Below are 17,537 nucleotides of genomic sequence, written 5' to 3' on the forward strand. Positions count from 1 at the left end.
GCGGAATTCCATCCACTACGTCTACGGTGACCCATGATCACTCAACACCTCATACACACAGTGCTAAAACTTGAGACGGTTATTACTTCCCCTTTAGTTAAGACTGTTTCACTGCATTCTCGACAGGAAGTATATGTTGTAAAACTGAACAAATAAACAAGTTTACTTCTATAGTACTTTATAATATACTGTACGCCTGAAATGTGCCACAGCTTTTGTTGCAGCACATTTCCTGCTTGGTCTGCCATAACCAACCAGTCATAAAGATAAGCCAACACGGCACCAACTTGGCATCATTAATTCGTGTCACATCTATTTTTAGTGCACAGTCATTTTTAAAGTCAACAACTATTCCTTTTGATTAAATAAAATAGAAATCATATTAAACTGGCCGACACAATACACAGCAGACAGCATGCTTTTGAAAGCTAAATCAAAAACATTTAACCAGCAAACACTGTCTATAATAATTACAGTATAAAAGGACTGCGTCTAGTTTAAGTCGACTGTAAGTCAACAAGACTCATTATTAATAGGTAACATACTATATAAACATTTTGTTATAGCAAAATAGCAGCACCAGAGAAAGCATTGTTAAATATAACACCTAAGACACCTCTTACATATAAACGCGCACATTCACTGTAGTGTGAATGTTTAGAAAATCTTGGAAAATATTTTTTGCAGATCTACATTGCTAAAATGTGTGTAATTTTATACAATGTAATTTGAATTTTTGACTTTACTTTGACCTTGGTGTACTCTTGAGGCTGAATGCTAATCTTAAAGTTAGCTACCATTAACTACAAAATGTGCAACATGTTGACATGTAGCCTGTAACGCTTGTTGTGACGCCAATCAGTCCTGCATTTCAAAATGCATTTGTTAAGGCGCCAATTTAAGCCACTAACATAACTAATCTAATGTATTTACGATACCTGTACCAATGACAAAAAAGATTAGTATCGTTATGAATATTATAAGGACATGAAAGCAAAGCAACACCATAAAATAACATCCTAGTTTAATAAGAAGAACTGACTCGACGGAGAGACTGTGACTATGAGTATGAGAGCGAGAGCTTATCAGTATTCTCTACACTAATCGTAAAAGAAGTTTTGACCCATATCAAGCTGTATCATTATAAATCTAATGGGTCATGTCTCTAACTAGATACTATCTTGTGATGGTATCACACCAGTCACGATGCCCGCCAACATGCTGACTTCCCGACCCCTGATTACGCAGTGAGTACTTGGACCACACCTATCTTTCTTGGTTTTGATCTCATCTCACCACACACCTAACAACTAATGTGGTGTGACCATTTGCACGATGGTTGCCATTGTTTACAAAATCTGTTCCTGGACAGATTAACGGACAGACAATACTTTTAAAGTACTAAGGCCTGCTTTAGTAGTAATTCCTGCTACAACCAATGCGTCCAGACCACATTCTGCAACAATGACAGACACGCGCACAAATGGACTCACAAGGTGGAAAAAAATACCTGCTGGTGCACACCTTTCAGAGTACCCGGAAACTGCCTTTGTGGTAATTCCTGCTACATTTTAGACAAGATGACACAGAGACAGACAAAACAGACGCACACATTGACAACAATACCACATTGTTACGGCTGCTATTTATAAACCAGCTTATATAAACCTGCTTTCATTTGAACAAAAAATAGATGCAGATATGGACAAAAGCACTGACACCCTTAAATTTCTCTAAAAACGATCAACTGTTCTCTATGCTATATTTAACAGAAAAGAGACGATGCGTTTGAATTAACTTGCAACAAGTTAGTCACAACTATCATCACTACTTTAGTATCTTTTAAAGTGACTCATTCTTGTAGTGGCTGCTCAGGTTTACAGTATAAATGAGATTGGTGCTAAAAAGATGTTCATTGATAAGGTGGCTACTTTTTGTTTAGTCTGACTACTATCTGTTGGTACGCACCAGTTCTTAGAAAGCTGTACGGGCTCACTTAAAGTAGGACAGACCTTCATTAGATTTTTGTCTCTAAAATGCAAATCTATATTAAAATCTCATTCTGGAGTAATAAATCACTTACGCTCAAAGTTGTATAAATACACCAAGTTATAGTTTCAATGAAAGGAAGAGCAAATTTATGAGCAGCAGAAGATGACATTTGAAAGAACTACAGCATATCTGTATTTTTAGGCTTTTGAAACTTTGTATGAGGAACTGAATATGAAACTGACTAACATTAACATAAAGGGAGACTGAGAAAAAACTGTTCCGCAATGTTGAAAAGCACATCTTATCATATGAGCATGAGTGCATGAGGCTGTCCTTTTCTTTTTATAAAAAAAAAAAAAAATCTGGTGGTGGGGCTACAGCTGGCGGGTGGGCCACGCCAGATATAAGCTGCAGCTGCAGTACCCTCGCAGTTACAACGAGCAGAAAACTCTCAGCTAAAAGCCTGTAACTAGCAGAGGATGGCCTTGTTTACACTTGTTTTGCTTCTCTCCATTGGTCTCCAAGGATGTGGTAAGACAATGAAAATATTATTAATTGTTATCGGCTGAAATGTAAAGTCAACATGTCAAGTGATGAAATATATCAAAATAATGAACAATTGTTTCTGCAGCTCTGGCGACTTATAATATCGATGATTTGCAAAGTGTTCCAGACGCACAGAGAGTGAGTAGTGATTTTTCATTCATTTGTATTCAAATTATAATTAAAAACAAACCTTGAATTAAAAGATGGAAAACACAAACTTTGATTATGATATGCACATTTACAATATGGGATACACTGTGCCATCTGTATGATATAAAAGATTAATGAAGTACAACTACTAACAACCAAATATTATTTATATTAGATATTAAAATGTTATAATCTAATTTCTCCCACAAATTTCTGTCATTTATGAAAACATTTTGCATATTGTGTGCCAAAGTTGTAATTTAAAATGCATCCATCAGAAAATATTGTTGAAAACCGAGATTTGCATGTCTTCAAAATCAGAAAGTGTGTCGGCACACTTCCTGTGCATCAAGATTTCCTGGGTAAAACGTTTACACGCAATTCAAAAGTTTCTGTTTTTAATGTAGTTGAACTCATGCAGCTGTGACAGTCTTCTTCATGAAATGAGCTTTAAGTGAATAAAAAGTACATTTCACAGATTTACTGGGCAACTCATGCACGCAGTAACTTCAATTAAATTTGAATTTGGCTCCTTGATTAAATCATTTTAGAGAGTTGATTTATTTTAATTATGTGACTTTGACTTTATATTCAGACTGGGGATGTCTGCAAGGACTGCACCCAAATATTTGAACTCCTTGTTGACCTGATTTCCAATCCAGACCTCCAGGTGAGTACAATAGTTCACTGAAGGGCAAACACATTCCTGAGAATTCATATTTGCTCAATGATAATATTATCAAGACTTTGTATGTTCATATTCATAAGTCAAGCTTAAAATACACACTGTGATACCTCAAGAGGCCTCTAAGATCTGTGCCTGAAAAGTTTTTATTAGATAAACAAAACAAAACAAGAAATGATAAATATCAGGATATAGCTTACACCTGTTCTTTTATCAGTTTGAAGCACATTCTTCAGATTCAGAGATGCAAATAACATGTAAGCGACCGGACATGTAGCGAAAGACACAATAAAGGAAATGTTTCTTTTTCTATTCTGCGAAAAGCCACTTCCTATTTTTCTATGGCAAACAAAAGTTGAAATGAAATTTCTATAGTGGGTTTTTGTTACTCACCTGACTTCACAAATTCCCCTTAGTGTGAGAATGACCTGATCTATTGTGAGTCCCACTTGAGTAGAGCATTTGTGCCACATATTATTCCAGAAAGACAATTTACCGCTCACCTTTATGAGATTGGGAAGCTGTGAATAAAAAAGGAGAATTTACTCAGTTCTGTGGCTGTACCATGCAACACTACATTTACCATAGTACACGTGCATTTTGCTGCACAACAATATATAACACCTTTTTTTTTCTAGTAATAAGATAACATTGTAATCAGCTCTGCATTTTTGCATACATTTTATTAAAGCTCAAAACCAATGAAAAATGAAGCAGTGAAGAAACAGTGCAGCATTAGCTGTACATAAAGTATCCCATAAAAGATATCTATTTCAACTGTTTTTTACCAAGTAAAGCTAATTTTTAGCCAATTTAGCCAGTTGGCTCGATGTGAGCTTGATTCACGAACCCTAATACATTTAAATTTGTAAAATAAACACAGAAATAAACAAATAAAAACAGCAACAGCTAACTAGCTTGACTTGGCTACAAAATGCTGCTAATGTGGATGCTACCTAGCTTGTCCGCTAACTAGCTTGTTTGGCTCGGGTTGTTTCATCAAAGAGAACGAGAGTGCTAGCTTTTAATTTCAGTTACCTGGTCAGACTTGTGACTATAAAGGCGTTCTTCAAGGTACTAGGTCAGCAAAGATAAGAACAAAGAGAAGAAGCTCCGAGAAGAACAAAAAGGTTTTTCTCTTTGGTTGGCTCCTGAGGAGTTAGCTTAGCCTAGCTAAGATGAACGGCCTAATATGATGCTTCTGATTGGCTGAGAGGAGAGGGCGGGAACTCAAGACAGCACCAAAAACAATAATAATAATAATAATAATAATAATAATAATAATGTGAAATTATTTGCAATAAAACTATGTTAATGGAAAAATTATTTTGTTTCTTGACATTATTTAGTAAGTTCATTCACATAAGCTGAAACTGAAGTAAGATGGCGACACCGCCATTATGTCCAATATTTACCCTTTTTATGACATTTTCAAAGCGGGTTATCCACAAGTGTTAGCCATGGCCTGGTATTGTGCATGCTGGCTCCCTGAAATGGTCGTGACACGCAAATGGTTGTGAGAACGGGGTCATAATTCATTTTTTATCAATTTGGCTACACCTGTGTTTGCGCTGCTTTGACATATCAAAAATGGTTCTGAATAATGGTTGGTAACTTCTAAAGCTCTGAAAGAAAAGATTAAAGAAAAGAGCAAATATTTGCTAAAGGATTATAGGACACATCAGTAACACTTTAATTATATTGTTTAGCAGAAAGGGAAATGTAGCATGTGTCCTTAAGTTTGAATAATGCTGGTCTCTATTTTATCCTAGAAAAAGGTCATGAATGGCATTGAAAGTATCTGTGACCACCTGCCTGGACCAGCTACTACAGCCAAACTCTGCAAAGAGGAGGTGGAGAAGATGCTCCCACTGGCCATCCGCTTCGTCACTGTTGTTATGGTAAGTTTGAGGCTGGATTCATCCTTATGTTTGCCAGATTAATAACTACTGATCAGAACAATTGCCACATATTTTAATCTCCCTTTCTTTAGAAACCAGCACAGATCTGCAAAGCGATCGGGCTCTGTAAGTCCTGTGAAAAACAAGAGGTGATACCCAGTTTTTTGATGAAGGACGCCCTTCAGGCTGCTGGGACAAGTGAAGACGTCAGTAAATACAATTTGGAGTGACGTATATTAAACAAAAGTACGCAGTGTTTATTACATTTCCTTCCTCTATCTGGCTATTTGTGTTTATCAATCAGGCGCAGACAAACCCTCAGTGCTCCTTCTGCATTCTTCTTGTCCATTCACTGGAGAATCTGATGCCAAAAGAAAGAACTGAGGTGAGTTACATGCAACAGCGCGAAGAAACACACCCACATAAACAGACAGTATCTCTTTGTGCTGCATGGAGACGCTTAAATGTCACCGTGCTCCTCCTCCGTCTGCAGGACGCTGTGATCAAGGCGCTGGAGGAGATTTGCCATTATATTCCTCAGGCCTACCGCAGGCAGTGTGAGGATGTCATCAGCAAGTTTGGCAAGACGGTGCTGGATGCACTCATGAGCTACGCCACCCCTCAGACCATCTGTGCACTCATCCACATGTGTAAAGGGGAGGCCACTGTTGTAGGTCAGTCTGCCTCACCCTGTTTTTTTTTGCAGTTGTCTTACTAATTGCTTACCCCATAAAATGCTGAAAAGGGATTTAAAAAGTGCATATTTGTTATTTAATGTTATTTTCTAGATATGTTAAAAGGGCCACTGTAAGAAAAGCTATTTTCACTACTTTACCGTCATATGAAAAACACACTTGGTCACATTTTAGAAACTGGAACCAGCAGGTGTTTTCTTGATAAACGGTTATTAACAAATCAAATTTCCCTTTTAAACTCACAGATCCATGCACTCTGACAACGTACCGGTGCAAAGACATCAGGACTGCCCTCAAATGCGGAGTAAGGAAACAAATTTTAAGATAAAAACAACCTGTTTAGGTTAGAAATGAGCACATTTGATCAACGTCTACTCTTTGCAGACTCTGTTCTACTGTCAGAGATTCGCCTGGAAGCCTCTGAGCTACAACACGATCTAAAATACTGAGGTGGGTGAAACTTTATGATAATTTAATAAGAGCAAAAATGAACACTCTCCTAAATATCTCCACATAATTTATTTATTTATTTATTGTTTTTCAGGCTGGGAGTAAAAACATGAGTCAACCTCATGATGGAGCAGATATTTGTACATCAACAGATCAACTCCTCTTGCATCCTGTACAATAATCTACCTTCCATATTCTGATTTGATATCCTGCAGCTTTTTGTGATTTTGCATTTCATATATATATGCATACGGTATATCTAGTCTGAAGAAATGAGTGATTGAATCCATGTTCAACAAAATGTGACACACTCAAATATTATATGAACTTCAGCTGCAAATCATCTTGCAAAGATTTGAAAGAGGATCTAGAGATGTGCTTCAGGTTTCGCTATTAGTCTCTATACATGAGAACAAAAACAAATATGTACTATGTGACAAGTTTCCTGGCTTCATCAGCTTTAATAAAATGTGTTTTTTTGTAATCTTGCCGAATGATGATCTCAAATTAAATACATGATATGGCTGTGAAATGACTCCTCCTTTGCCGCAAAACCAGAACTGATTCTAGTAAAAGGCTAAAGGTTATGAGTACTTCAGGTTTCTTTACCTGGCAGTGAAAGCACAGACCTGACCTCGATCAACATTTGTGGGCAGAGCTGAAAAAGCAACTCATTGTGAAAAGCTTATGTAAAATTCTGGTTGAGTGGAGTTGTGTTATATCTAATTCTAAGTGAAATATTTAGTCTGTCTGGAATTACTGGAAATATTTCTTGTGTCATACATAAAGTAGCCGGAAGTAACCGGAAAAATGTGTTTGTTAACTGGAAATCTGATTAGGAGTCTCGCACTAAAACAAATATTATTGTTTATTGTTATTACACAGGGAGTGCCAAACTAAATGATGAGTAAGTACAGTTCCTGAGATACAGGTAAATACACTGCCTGGCCAAAATAAAACAAACAAACAAAAAAAAAATGCCACAAAAAAAAAAGAGGTCATACACTATTTTGATAGCTTTTACAATTGCATGCATTGTTTCAATAAGCTTCTTCGATGTCTCAAGATTTATTTCCATCCAGTGTTGCATTCATTTTTCACCAAGATCTTGTATTGATGATGGGAGAGTCTGACCACTGTGCAAAGCCTTCTCCAGCACATCCCAAAGATTCTCAATGGGGTTTAGGTCTGGACTCTGTGGTGGCCAATCCATGTGTGAAAATGATGTCTCATGCTCCCTGAACCACTCTTACATAATATGGGCCCCATGAATCCTGGCATCTTGGAATATGCCCGTCTCATCACGGAAGAAAAAACCCACTGAGGGAATAACCTGGTCATTCAGGATATTCAGGTAGTCAGCTGACCTCATTCTTTGGTCACATAACGTTGCTGAACCTAGACCTGACCAACTGCACTAGGCATAATGGGTGCATCACTTCATGCGCCCATCACTCTGGACCAGGGCAAATCTGGACTCATCAGACCACGTGACCTTCTTCCATTGCTCCAGAGTGCAATCTTTATGCTCCCTAGCAAGTTGAAGCCTTCTTTTCCGCTTAGCCTCACTGATTAGGGGTTTTCTTAAGGCTACACAGCTGTTCAGTCCCAATCCCTTGAGTTCCCTTCACATTGTATGTGCGGAAATGCTCTTACTTTCACTATTAAACATAGCCCTGAGTTCTACTGTTGTTTTTCTTTGATTGCACAATTAATCCACATTACTTCCTCAAAGACGATGGTTCCCTACTATCCTTCCAGTTTTTACTAATGCGTTGGACAGTTCTTAACCCAATTTTAGTAGTTTCTACAATCTCCTTAGATGTTTTCTCTGCTCGATGCATGCCAATGATTTGACCCTTCTTAAACAGACTAACATCCTTTCCACAACCACAGCATGTGTCTTTCGACATGGTTGTTTAAGAAACAAGAAGCCACTCATTGCATCAGTTGGGGTTAAATAACTTGCTGCAGGATAATGTAGTAATTGTCCAATAGGAGGCTTGTACCTATTTGGCCAGGCAGTGTATATTGTCCTGATGATTCACAGCCCCTTTAGATATGGAGGAAACGCAGCAAAGGTGCTAAAATTTTCATGATGTTAAAGAAGCTGGTTGCTGTAGGGAGAAAGGACTTCCGGTGGCACTCTTTTTTTTTTTTTCAACTGCGGGTGCAATAGTCACTGACGAAAGCAGTTAGTCCTCACACAAGGACTATGTTTATCTCAATAAGCCGCAGTCTCATGTGCAGATGGAGTCGACTTTGGCCCTTCTTGTATCAGACAGACGTGTTGCACATAGTTGATACTGTACACAGTATATTGGTAGGTCGACACACAATTTGTGATTGCTGTTAATCACAATTCACCACAAAGCAGAAATAAAAGTAAAACCCAGAATAGAGACTACTTTGGTTTTTGTCAGTAAGTGTAACCTCTTGACTGAGGAAGCGAGCGTCTTTTTTAACACCTTGTCCTCATTGGGGCCTACTTCTGCTTTCATTCGTTCCATTAAAACGAACAAACAAACACAGCCGTGTAAGCACAGCACGAGAGTGCGGTTTATTTCAACAGTTTAGAAGAGAAACTCAACAACAAGTCAGACAGTGTGAATTATTGGTCAAGAAAACTCAGGGTAGAAGTGGGAGGGCAGGACCAAAGGGTAAGAATTTGTGTATTTGGTGGTGGCAGAAGGGTTCGTTTAAAGGGGAATGAGAAGGCACTTACACATTTAGCAACCACTCCAACAGACTCACTTTCAAAGATTTATTTTTTTTTTTTTTAAAAAAGGAAAAGGAAAACACAGATTCTTCAAACTCCTCCACAGGAGACCATGTAAACAGGCTGGTTTCTCTGTACAACACCAACCAATCATTTGTCCTGTCTGTGGATGAGCTAGAGGACGCAAACTTATTGTAAAACAATCTTTGTCAGGTTGGGTAATTTCATCAGGTAATCCTACAGTCAGAGATCAGTCTAAAATGCTCTTATGATCCCTTTGTCGTTACTGAGTTGTCCCTGCAGTACACTCAAAAAACCACAAGATGGAGCCAGAGAAACCAAGATAAGAACCTGTTGAGCAGTTAAGAGGAAAAACCTTAATCTCAGTGCTTATTATAGGGGAACAGTGCCATCTAGTTACATGAAGAAGACATTTTATACTCACTAACTGCTCACAGCACTAACAAGGAGACATTTTAGGTGAATACTCATCTCACTCAGACTTACAGCTGGCCTTTGCTGGATCCCAGGATTTAAGTTAAGCCACAAGAAGAACAAGTACAAATAGGGAGGCATTCAAAGGCATATACGTTCATTCATCACTGACTTAGGTTCAAAGCTAGCCGAGGTCTCTGGCAGACACTTTTCCAAACTTCGTCTCCATCTCCTACAAGTAAAATCCACAGAACAAGAGGGCCGATCTTGGCAAACCCGGATAGTTTCAAGTGTGTTTCATGAGGAAAAATGTAACTTGTGCCATCCGTAACAACAAATAAATAAATAATTTAAAGGCTCCAGCTGCAACCTCAACATTACACTGTCGATTACGATACATGTAACATTCGAAACAAAAGCCTGTTCCATTTTTGATAGCCAACTTACATTCTCTACGCTGACTGTGCGCTGCTTCTTATCGCTCTTACTGTCTGTCCGTGGCCCTGCTCGTCATGTTCCTCCATACCAGTCCGCTGTGACTTCCTGTCGGGACACTCAACCTGTGCAAACTAGTGGACAACAGCTTCTAGAGCCCAAATCTTGTCCCACACCTCATTCTGTATCCCCATCTGCTGGTCAAACTATAAAGGTCCCACTATATAATTTACTTCAAGTACGGCATAGGATAAAAGGCAGGCCCCTTGTCCAGAGGCGACGGAGCCCGGGTTTCTCTGTAACTACACCCAGCGTCAGCCTCAGGAAGGGTCAGTACTGGCCCTTTATCTTGGCCAGCAGAACACTGACACATTTAACATCATTTGGATCATTCACATGACATTTAAACCTACAAAATAAATTATAAAAAAAACAGTGACTTCATGGTGCAGCCCAACATAACCACAAGGACATTAGCAGCTTCTGACTTCTCTGTAAAACGTCAGAAATAAATGGCCTGAAGGGACAGCACAAATAAAAATTTTTTAAAAACAAACTGTTGTGTGACCCTATGAGTGGCATCAAAAATTTGAAAACAGACGAGGGTGAGGGGACTGATGTTTTTGCGACGCTAAAGGTGAAATGGAGAGTGCAAGATAAGAACCACTGATCACTTATACAATGAAACTGCAGTGAGATTGTGTTTTTAAAGATGGAGGAATACTTGACATGACTTCATTACTGACACATGGTCCACAGTTTTGGATTGAACTACTAATAATACTAATCAGACTGGATGAGAGACAAGTTAGGCCACTGTAGTAGCAGTGTGTGGAAACTAGATGCCCATTAATGATGCAAAAAAATGAAACAGGGTGCCAGAAGAAAATATTAGTTATAGCTGGCAGCCCTGCTCAAATCTGTATATCTTGGCAAGAGAAATATCAGTTCAGTTGTTTTTCTTCAAGGATCTGTACTGCCAGGTGGACAAAGGACATCTTCTGATGTAGCAGAGGCTGTCATGATGTGGCCGTGTGTGTGTGTGTGTGTGTGTGTGAGGAGAGAGTGGGTGGAGGAGGAGGGGGGAAAGAGGAGGGGGAGAAAGGAAAGTAGACAAACACACAGGTGTATCTGCACTACACCTAAATCCTGCTAAGAGAGAAGAGGGGCTCAGTATTTCAGCTTCTTGGGCACCTCCCATGAAAAGATGTCACGACCAAAGTGGCCATAAGCTGCAGTGCACTGGTAGATGGGCTTCCTTAGGTCGAGCTCCCTGAGACACAAATAAAACAATAATCAATAAAACTTGAAATGTTTAAAAAAAAAAAAAAAAAGGTGCAGGGTGAGAAATCAAAAATCTGAGGATACCTCACGATAACTCCTGGACGGAGGTCAAAGTTCTTCATCACAATGTCCAAAAGCTCCTTCTCGCTCTTCGGGGAAGTCCCATAGTGGAAGATGGAGACGGAGAGGGGGTGGGCAACTCCAATGGCATAGGAAACCTAAAACAATTGTCAGATTATGAGCACATTCAAACTTGAACAGCTGCCATAGGGAAGTAATTAAAACTGCCAGCGCTCAGCATGTTCTGCATTCAGTGGCGCTTTCACTCTGGAAGTACAAACATGAACTCAGGGAAAAGAAATGTGAAATATGTTATCTGTGAGCGTGGCTATTCCTGTGGTTCAATACAGCGACCAGAGTCAGACTGATAAATCTGCCAGGTCAATATGTGCTTAGTGAAAATATGTCAAGAAATAACAAGAAATGTCAGTATGAAAAACAGAGATATACACGAACTTGCCAACTCATTAGGTACGCAAGGCACTAAATCTCCCTTCATGACTGTTATAATGTTCAGTTTATGTAGAAACAGTGTAAGAAAGGTGGTGATTAAACTGGATGAACATTTTGGAGGATGTAGTTTGTGTTGTGCTGTTAAACTGGATTATTTAGACGAACCCAGTAACTAAAGCAGGGTGGCTAAAATAATCAAAACACATGTCGCTACAAAAAACATAAAATAGTACAATAGTACTGCAAACCACAGTATCCAAAATGAAAATGCAGTTGAATCAAGAGCTCTCTCTGTTATTTTAACCAAATACTGAATACAATAACCTTCATGAAGCTAAGATTTAGTGAAGCACTGAATTTGAACTTGTTTGTTTTTACTACTGAACTGGGAAGTGAGTGTGTGTTATAGGTCGTTTAGTCAAAATAGAAGCACTTTGCACAGAATATCCATTGACAATGACTACCTCTCTTTGGTTAGGAGAGAACACAACGAACCACAAAACACCACGAAGGCTGGCGTTTTCTCATTCTTCTCTTTTATAGTAAACAACTGCCGCAGTGAGCTTGAACTCAAATTTATTACAACGTGCTCCAGTGGTACCAAGTCTTCGGAGGCAAACGTCAGAATCTGGCAGGTGGCTGGTGACTAACGGGAGCTGACCCACAGTCATTGGTCTCTGCGAAATGTGAAATTATGAACTTACAACAACCATGTTTACTTACCTGGACCAAGACACGCTTGCACAGCCCAGCTTTTACAAGAGACTTGGCCACCCAACGGGCAGCGTAGGCGGCAGAGCGGTCTACCTTTGTGTAGTCCTTTCCAGAAAAAGCTCCACCTCCGTGGGCTCCCCAACCCCCGTAAGTATCGACAATGATCTTACGCCCAGTCAGACCAGCATCACCCTGCGGGAAGGAACACAGAGCTTTGAGTTTTTTAGTGATTTGAATGTGACTTGCTATACATCTAACAGTACAGATTGAGGAAGCGGATGTATTAAAGGGATCTTGGTATGACTGTGTGACGTGCTGAGATACATAGGGGCACAGTCTAAAGACGTTCTTGACTCACCTGTGGCCCTCCGATGACAAAGCGGCCACTGGGCTGCAGGTGATAAATGGTGTCGTCATCAAGATACCCACTGGGAACCACAGCTTTCACCACCTGTTCCTTCAGACAGTGACGCATCTCCTCCAAACCAACAGCTTCATCGTGCTGCACAGAGATCACAATTGTGTGCACGCGCAACGGCACCATGGCACCTCTGTCCTGCCTGTACTGAACGGTCACCTGTGGTGGGGGCAAAAAAAAAAAAACATTTAAGGGCTAAGCATCTAAAAAGTAAACTGAATTTTCCTTTTCTATCATTTCACATAACGGTGATGGATTGTGTAACAGTGGAGAAATGGTTATTCTTGTCCAACCTGAGTTTTGGAATCGGGTCGGAGCCACGGCAGCGTTCCATTTCGGCGTAATTCAGCCATCTTGGCATTGAGCTTGTGAGCCAGGACAATAGTGAGGGGCATGCACTCCTCGGTTTCATCAGTGGCATATCCAAACATCAGACCCTGTCGGGGGTGAGGTATCACAACACGAATAGACGTCAAAATAGCACAAACATTTCTTCCTTCAGCTGATGAGCTCGAGACTAAATATAAGCGTATGAACCCTCCGACCTGGTCACCAGCTCCCACGTCCTCTTCTTTGCGATCCAGGTGAACGCCTTGAGCGATATCAGGGGACTGCTGCTCCAAAGCCACCAGCACATTGCAGGTTTTATAGTCAAAGCCTGTAAAAGACAACAACTGAACAAGATGCTTCGCCCTTCAGTATTTAAAAAGTCTCAATCTGTCTCATCGTGTTTCTGTGAGGACTGCATTTATCTCATCCTACGGTGTCATGTGACTATGAAACTGCTTCGTCATTGTGTCAGTGGCTTTCAGCCTTGCAGAAAATCACGTGGGAAACTTGCAGGGCTTTCAACATCCCTTCTGGTGTTGCCAAATTAGGTTTGGGCTATCAGTTAGTCTAGTGGTTAACCTCACCCTAACACACCCTTCTATATTTACTTTCTTCCAGTCGACAGTATTTTTATTTTTCCCCCCACAATCCACAGTGGATTATATTTGACCCCGATACGTGATATGATTCTCAGTAAAGCCACCACTACTTTGCACTGACTTTCTTTGTAGACAATAGAGAGGCTTTAGGCACACAACGTTTAACTTTAACCTGAACTGAACTCACAGCTACCTGCTCTTATCACTGTACCTTTGGAGGAGTCGTCATAGCCGATGTGCTTGATTGCATCCCTGACAATCTTCTGGTAGTCAACATTGGCCCTGGAGGTGATCTCCCCCGCCAGCAGGATCATACCCGTCTTGGCAACGGTCTCTGAGGACAAAATAACACCCAGTAATTTAATATGATCAAGCAAATCAGGGGCAGCAGAATCTCTGCGTATGTCGTAGTATATGGTAGTTGTAAATCTGGTGTCTGGGGCACACTTGCACACTTCAGGCCATGTGTTTTATGTCAGCCTATAATGCCCTTCTTTCCAGAGCTAAAGAAGATTAGATTAGATTCTACTTTATTTATCCCACAACGGGGAAATTCACCCGTTACAGCAGCAGAAAGTGTAATATACACCACGGAATTTGAAAAAAAGAAAAAAGGCAGAAACACAATAACAAGGAAAAATTCAACAATTCAAAGGCGTCAAGTGTAATGATTAGCATGGAGATGTGCGCAAGAAAAGTCTCTGATGCTACAGAAAACAATGATTATTACTTTGCTACATTATTTAACATGTTTCAACACCAAACACTTAATGGCTCCATAACAGACGGGCCCCTATGTCCGACTTACCGCATGCTACTTTGGCATCGGGGTCTTGTCTGAGGTGTGCATCCAACACGGCGTCACTGATCTGGTCACAAATTTTATCTGTGGATCAACATATGCTTATTTCAGAACACACACACACACAAACAAACCAATCCATTGCATTTATTTTCGAATTGCTATCTGGCAAAAAAAATAAACCACACAGTATAGAGGAATTGTGAGATGTCGCATAATATAATGAAACTAATTCAACTAAAATGCACTAAATATAGAAAAGGAAAAAAAAAAAACATGCAAGGCAAATGAGAATGTACCACATCAATAAACTGAAATCATAACAGTACAAAGGGTCAAGCTGACAGGTACATATACAAACTCCTCCGCACTGACAAACTTAATGGTTTTAAATTTAATCAACACTTTTTGTTTACTGAAGTTGGCAGTTTTCCCTCCCTGGACTGCCAAAACACAATATAGTACGGGTGTGACGGAGGATGGGTGAAGCAATTTGAATGCGTTTCAAATGTCTTGATTACCCCCTCTTCCTAAATGCAAAGTGTGAAGTAATACGCAAACGCACATCATTGAGAGAGATCTCTGCAGCTGCTTCTGCTGTCCGTCCTGCACCTACAAAGGGTGTGGATGTCACTGCTTTACACCCACGGCAGTGCAGTAGCCCCTGCAACACCTATATTTAGGAGTTTGGTAAGCCTATTATCTGCTTCAATAAAGCTTCTGCCCCCCACTGCCCCAATGCGAGACTGAAAACTGTAGCACACTGTATTACAAGGAGCTGAACAGTTCTACTATTAGAGATGTGTTGGTTAGATTATTTAAAAAAATAAAATAAAATTAATCTAGTCTAATTGTAACTTAAATCTAACAGTCCTGCAGTAAGTACTAGCTTATGAAGCTTGTGATGTTTAGTTTTATTTTCATCTGTCTTGGGTTCATGCTCGCTAACACAATACCACAACTACAGTCTCAAACCTGACCTGAAAGTTGGATAAATTATCTCAAAAACAACTTCAAACATGTTGTGCATGCTAGCTTGCTTCCACGTGTGCTTAAAGAGTAAAAAAACACACGTTATCTGTGTTTTATTGCTATTACCAGCTGCACACAAAGCTACAAAACATCTGCTGTAAGCGTGGTGTGTGATTGACAGGCACCAACAGTTCTAACTAACGTGGTGTTAGCTTAGCTAGCCTCGGTGCTGTTAGCATACAACCGCGGCACTCCAACTAAACTCCACATAACTGCATTTCCTCAACCTATAAATGGCATAAAATATTCTTGTTGAAATACAGAACTTGTGTGAAATACTTTGTGCGTAGTTTTTAAGTGTAGACACAACAACAAAGAGGATGAGCATGCTACTGCATTGATATTTTTTAGCCAAAACCTAGTAAAGATGGGAGTTTCTATAGCTTTTTAACAAAAACAATAACTACAGTCTGTGTTATATTATTTTATTGTTTTTACTTGATTCCATCCCATACGTTTTAACTGACTTTTACTGCAAAATAAACCTGGTAAGTGGAAAGAGACCAGCTGACATGCACGCTGAGCTTACACTGACAAGCCACATGACCTTGTTTGAGAGGCTAACAGGATGCTAGGCTAATTATTCTGGTGAGAAGGTGAAGCTACTCCTTTGTCAGGCACTAATGAATTTAAAACTTACCGGGGTGTCCTTCTCCGACCGATTCAGACGTGAAGAGGAAGCAGTCTTCATCACTGAACGAGTTGTTATGGAAACCGTTGAGGTGGCCGTTCATTTTAGCCAGTGCACACACTGTTAGCCAACAAGCTAGCCGACCGGATACCTGCTGGTTGTTTAGAAGCCGGGGACAGGTTTCACTGGTGGGACTAGGATCTTCTGCTCGGTCTCTCTCACACACCAAGCTACAGCAGCAGCAGCGAGTCGGGTTCAGATCCGCCGGGTGAAACTCTATATACCAGACAGACAGCTGTATTTGCCCGAACAAATTCTCCAGACCTTTCAAGTCATTTCTCCAGCAGCCAATGTTGTTGTTGAGCACAGGGCACGTGGTGCCCATGGGCGTGCTGGAGTTAAAGTAAAATAGATATCCCTGAAGGGAATTGGCTCACCGTGTTTGATTGGAAACTGTTTTCCAACCCATTTAGCTTATCAGCCTTTAAAATAAAGCAACCTTTGTTAGCAGATCTTGGTCATAAGAGTGCAGTAACATTTGCTTTTTGGACTTTTCTGTCATATAACTTGTGTTTCACTAATTTTAGAGTTTTTTAGGGAGCTGCTGATTGCAGAAGAGACTAACTTATGCAGTAGCTCACTCCTTTTAGAGGCATAAAGAAGTGAACGTAAGAAATATATCACATTTCTATGCTTTAGATTTGACAACTTGTCACTTTAAGAATTTTAGTAGTTGTATTTCTCTATTTTAATGTTTTCTTCTGTATTTCACTTATAGAAATGTTAAAGGACCTAAAGGTTTCAAGTATTCACATAACTCACAGAAGACATCACTATATTTTAACTTATTTTAAGCCTTACAAGAATGCTTCGTTTTAAATACTTAACTATTTGACTAAAGGTTGGTCTGTTAACTTTCTGCAACTATCTACATGTGAACTCTGCTCTACTTTGTCTAAACTAACTGAACACTCAAAGGCACCGTTGTGCTGCTTCTGTTTTTCAGATACATCGATTGCATGATGGAAAAGCCATTTAAAGATGACTTTTACTTTTTTAAAAGATGTTTTAATTTTAATATTCAGGGTACAATACATTTTTAATTGACTTTAGCAGCATCTTAATGGTATAACTGTGCCATGTTAACACTTCTGATGGGTGTTTGCTGCTGTGGGACTGGGTTAATTAATGTTTTGTTATGTGGTC

At 39.7% G+C, this 17,537-nt stretch overlaps 2 protein-coding genes across 2 annotated transcripts; one reads left to right on the top strand and one right to left on the bottom strand.

Annotated features, from left to right (window-relative positions):
• The first annotated feature begins 2,385 nt into the window (after nt 1-2,385).
• sftpba (surfactant protein Ba) lies at nt 2,386-6,951 on the top strand. Its single transcript, XM_084572646.1, has 10 exons — nt 2,386-2,523; nt 2,624-2,676; nt 3,284-3,358; nt 5,146-5,274; nt 5,367-5,480; nt 5,579-5,659; nt 5,768-5,948; nt 6,215-6,273; nt 6,354-6,419; nt 6,514-6,951. Exons 1-9 carry the CDS (start codon nt 2,472-2,474, stop codon nt 6,408-6,410), a joined length of 801 nt encoding a protein of 266 aa, XP_084428772.1. The 5' UTR covers nt 2,386-2,471; the 3' UTR covers nt 6,411-6,419; nt 6,514-6,951.
• A 2,003-nt stretch (nt 6,952-8,954) lies between these two features.
• mat2aa (methionine adenosyltransferase 2Aa) lies at nt 8,955-16,698 on the bottom strand. The gene is made up of 9 exons (XM_084572090.1): nt 16,341-16,698; nt 14,675-14,752; nt 14,078-14,200; nt 13,483-13,595; nt 13,231-13,374; nt 12,878-13,096; nt 12,529-12,711; nt 11,377-11,510; nt 8,955-11,281 (listed from the first exon to the last, which is right to left on the bottom strand). Exons 1-9 carry the CDS (start codon nt 16,432-16,434, stop codon nt 11,179-11,181), a joined length of 1,191 nt encoding a protein of 396 aa, XP_084428216.1. The 5' UTR covers nt 16,435-16,698; the 3' UTR covers nt 8,955-11,178.
• Nucleotides 16,699-17,537: the final 839 nt, after the last annotated feature.

This window comes from Chelon labrosus (genome assembly GCF_963514085.1).
Source record: "Chelon labrosus genome assembly, chromosome: 22".
NCBI lineage: Eukaryota > Metazoa > Chordata > Actinopteri > Mugiliformes > Mugilidae > Chelon > Chelon labrosus.

Excerpts from the sequence above, each read along its gene's own strand:
- mat2aa (XM_084572090.1), bottom strand. The coding sequence starts at position 16,434 with ATGAACGGCCACCTCAACGGTTTCCATAACAACTCGTTCAGTGATGAA. Across the intron at positions 14,201-14,674 it reads CGATGCCAAAGTAGCATGCG|AGACCGTTGCCAAGACGGGT; the intron begins GTAAGTCGGACA and ends TTTTGTCCTCAG. Across the intron at positions 13,596-14,077 it reads CTATGACGACTCCTCCAAAG|GCTTTGACTATAAAACCTGC; the intron begins GTACAGTGATAA and ends TGTCTTTTACAG.
- sftpba (XM_084572646.1), top strand. The coding sequence starts at position 2,472 with ATGGCCTTGTTTACACTTGTTTTGCTTCTCTCCATTGGTCTCCAAGGA. Across the intron at positions 3,359-5,145 it reads TTTCCAATCCAGACCTCCAG|AAAAAGGTCATGAATGGCAT; the intron begins GTGAGTACAATA and ends ATTTTATCCTAG. Across the intron at positions 6,274-6,353 it reads GGACTGCCCTCAAATGCGGA|ACTCTGTTCTACTGTCAGAG; the intron begins GTAAGGAAACAA and ends TACTCTTTGCAG.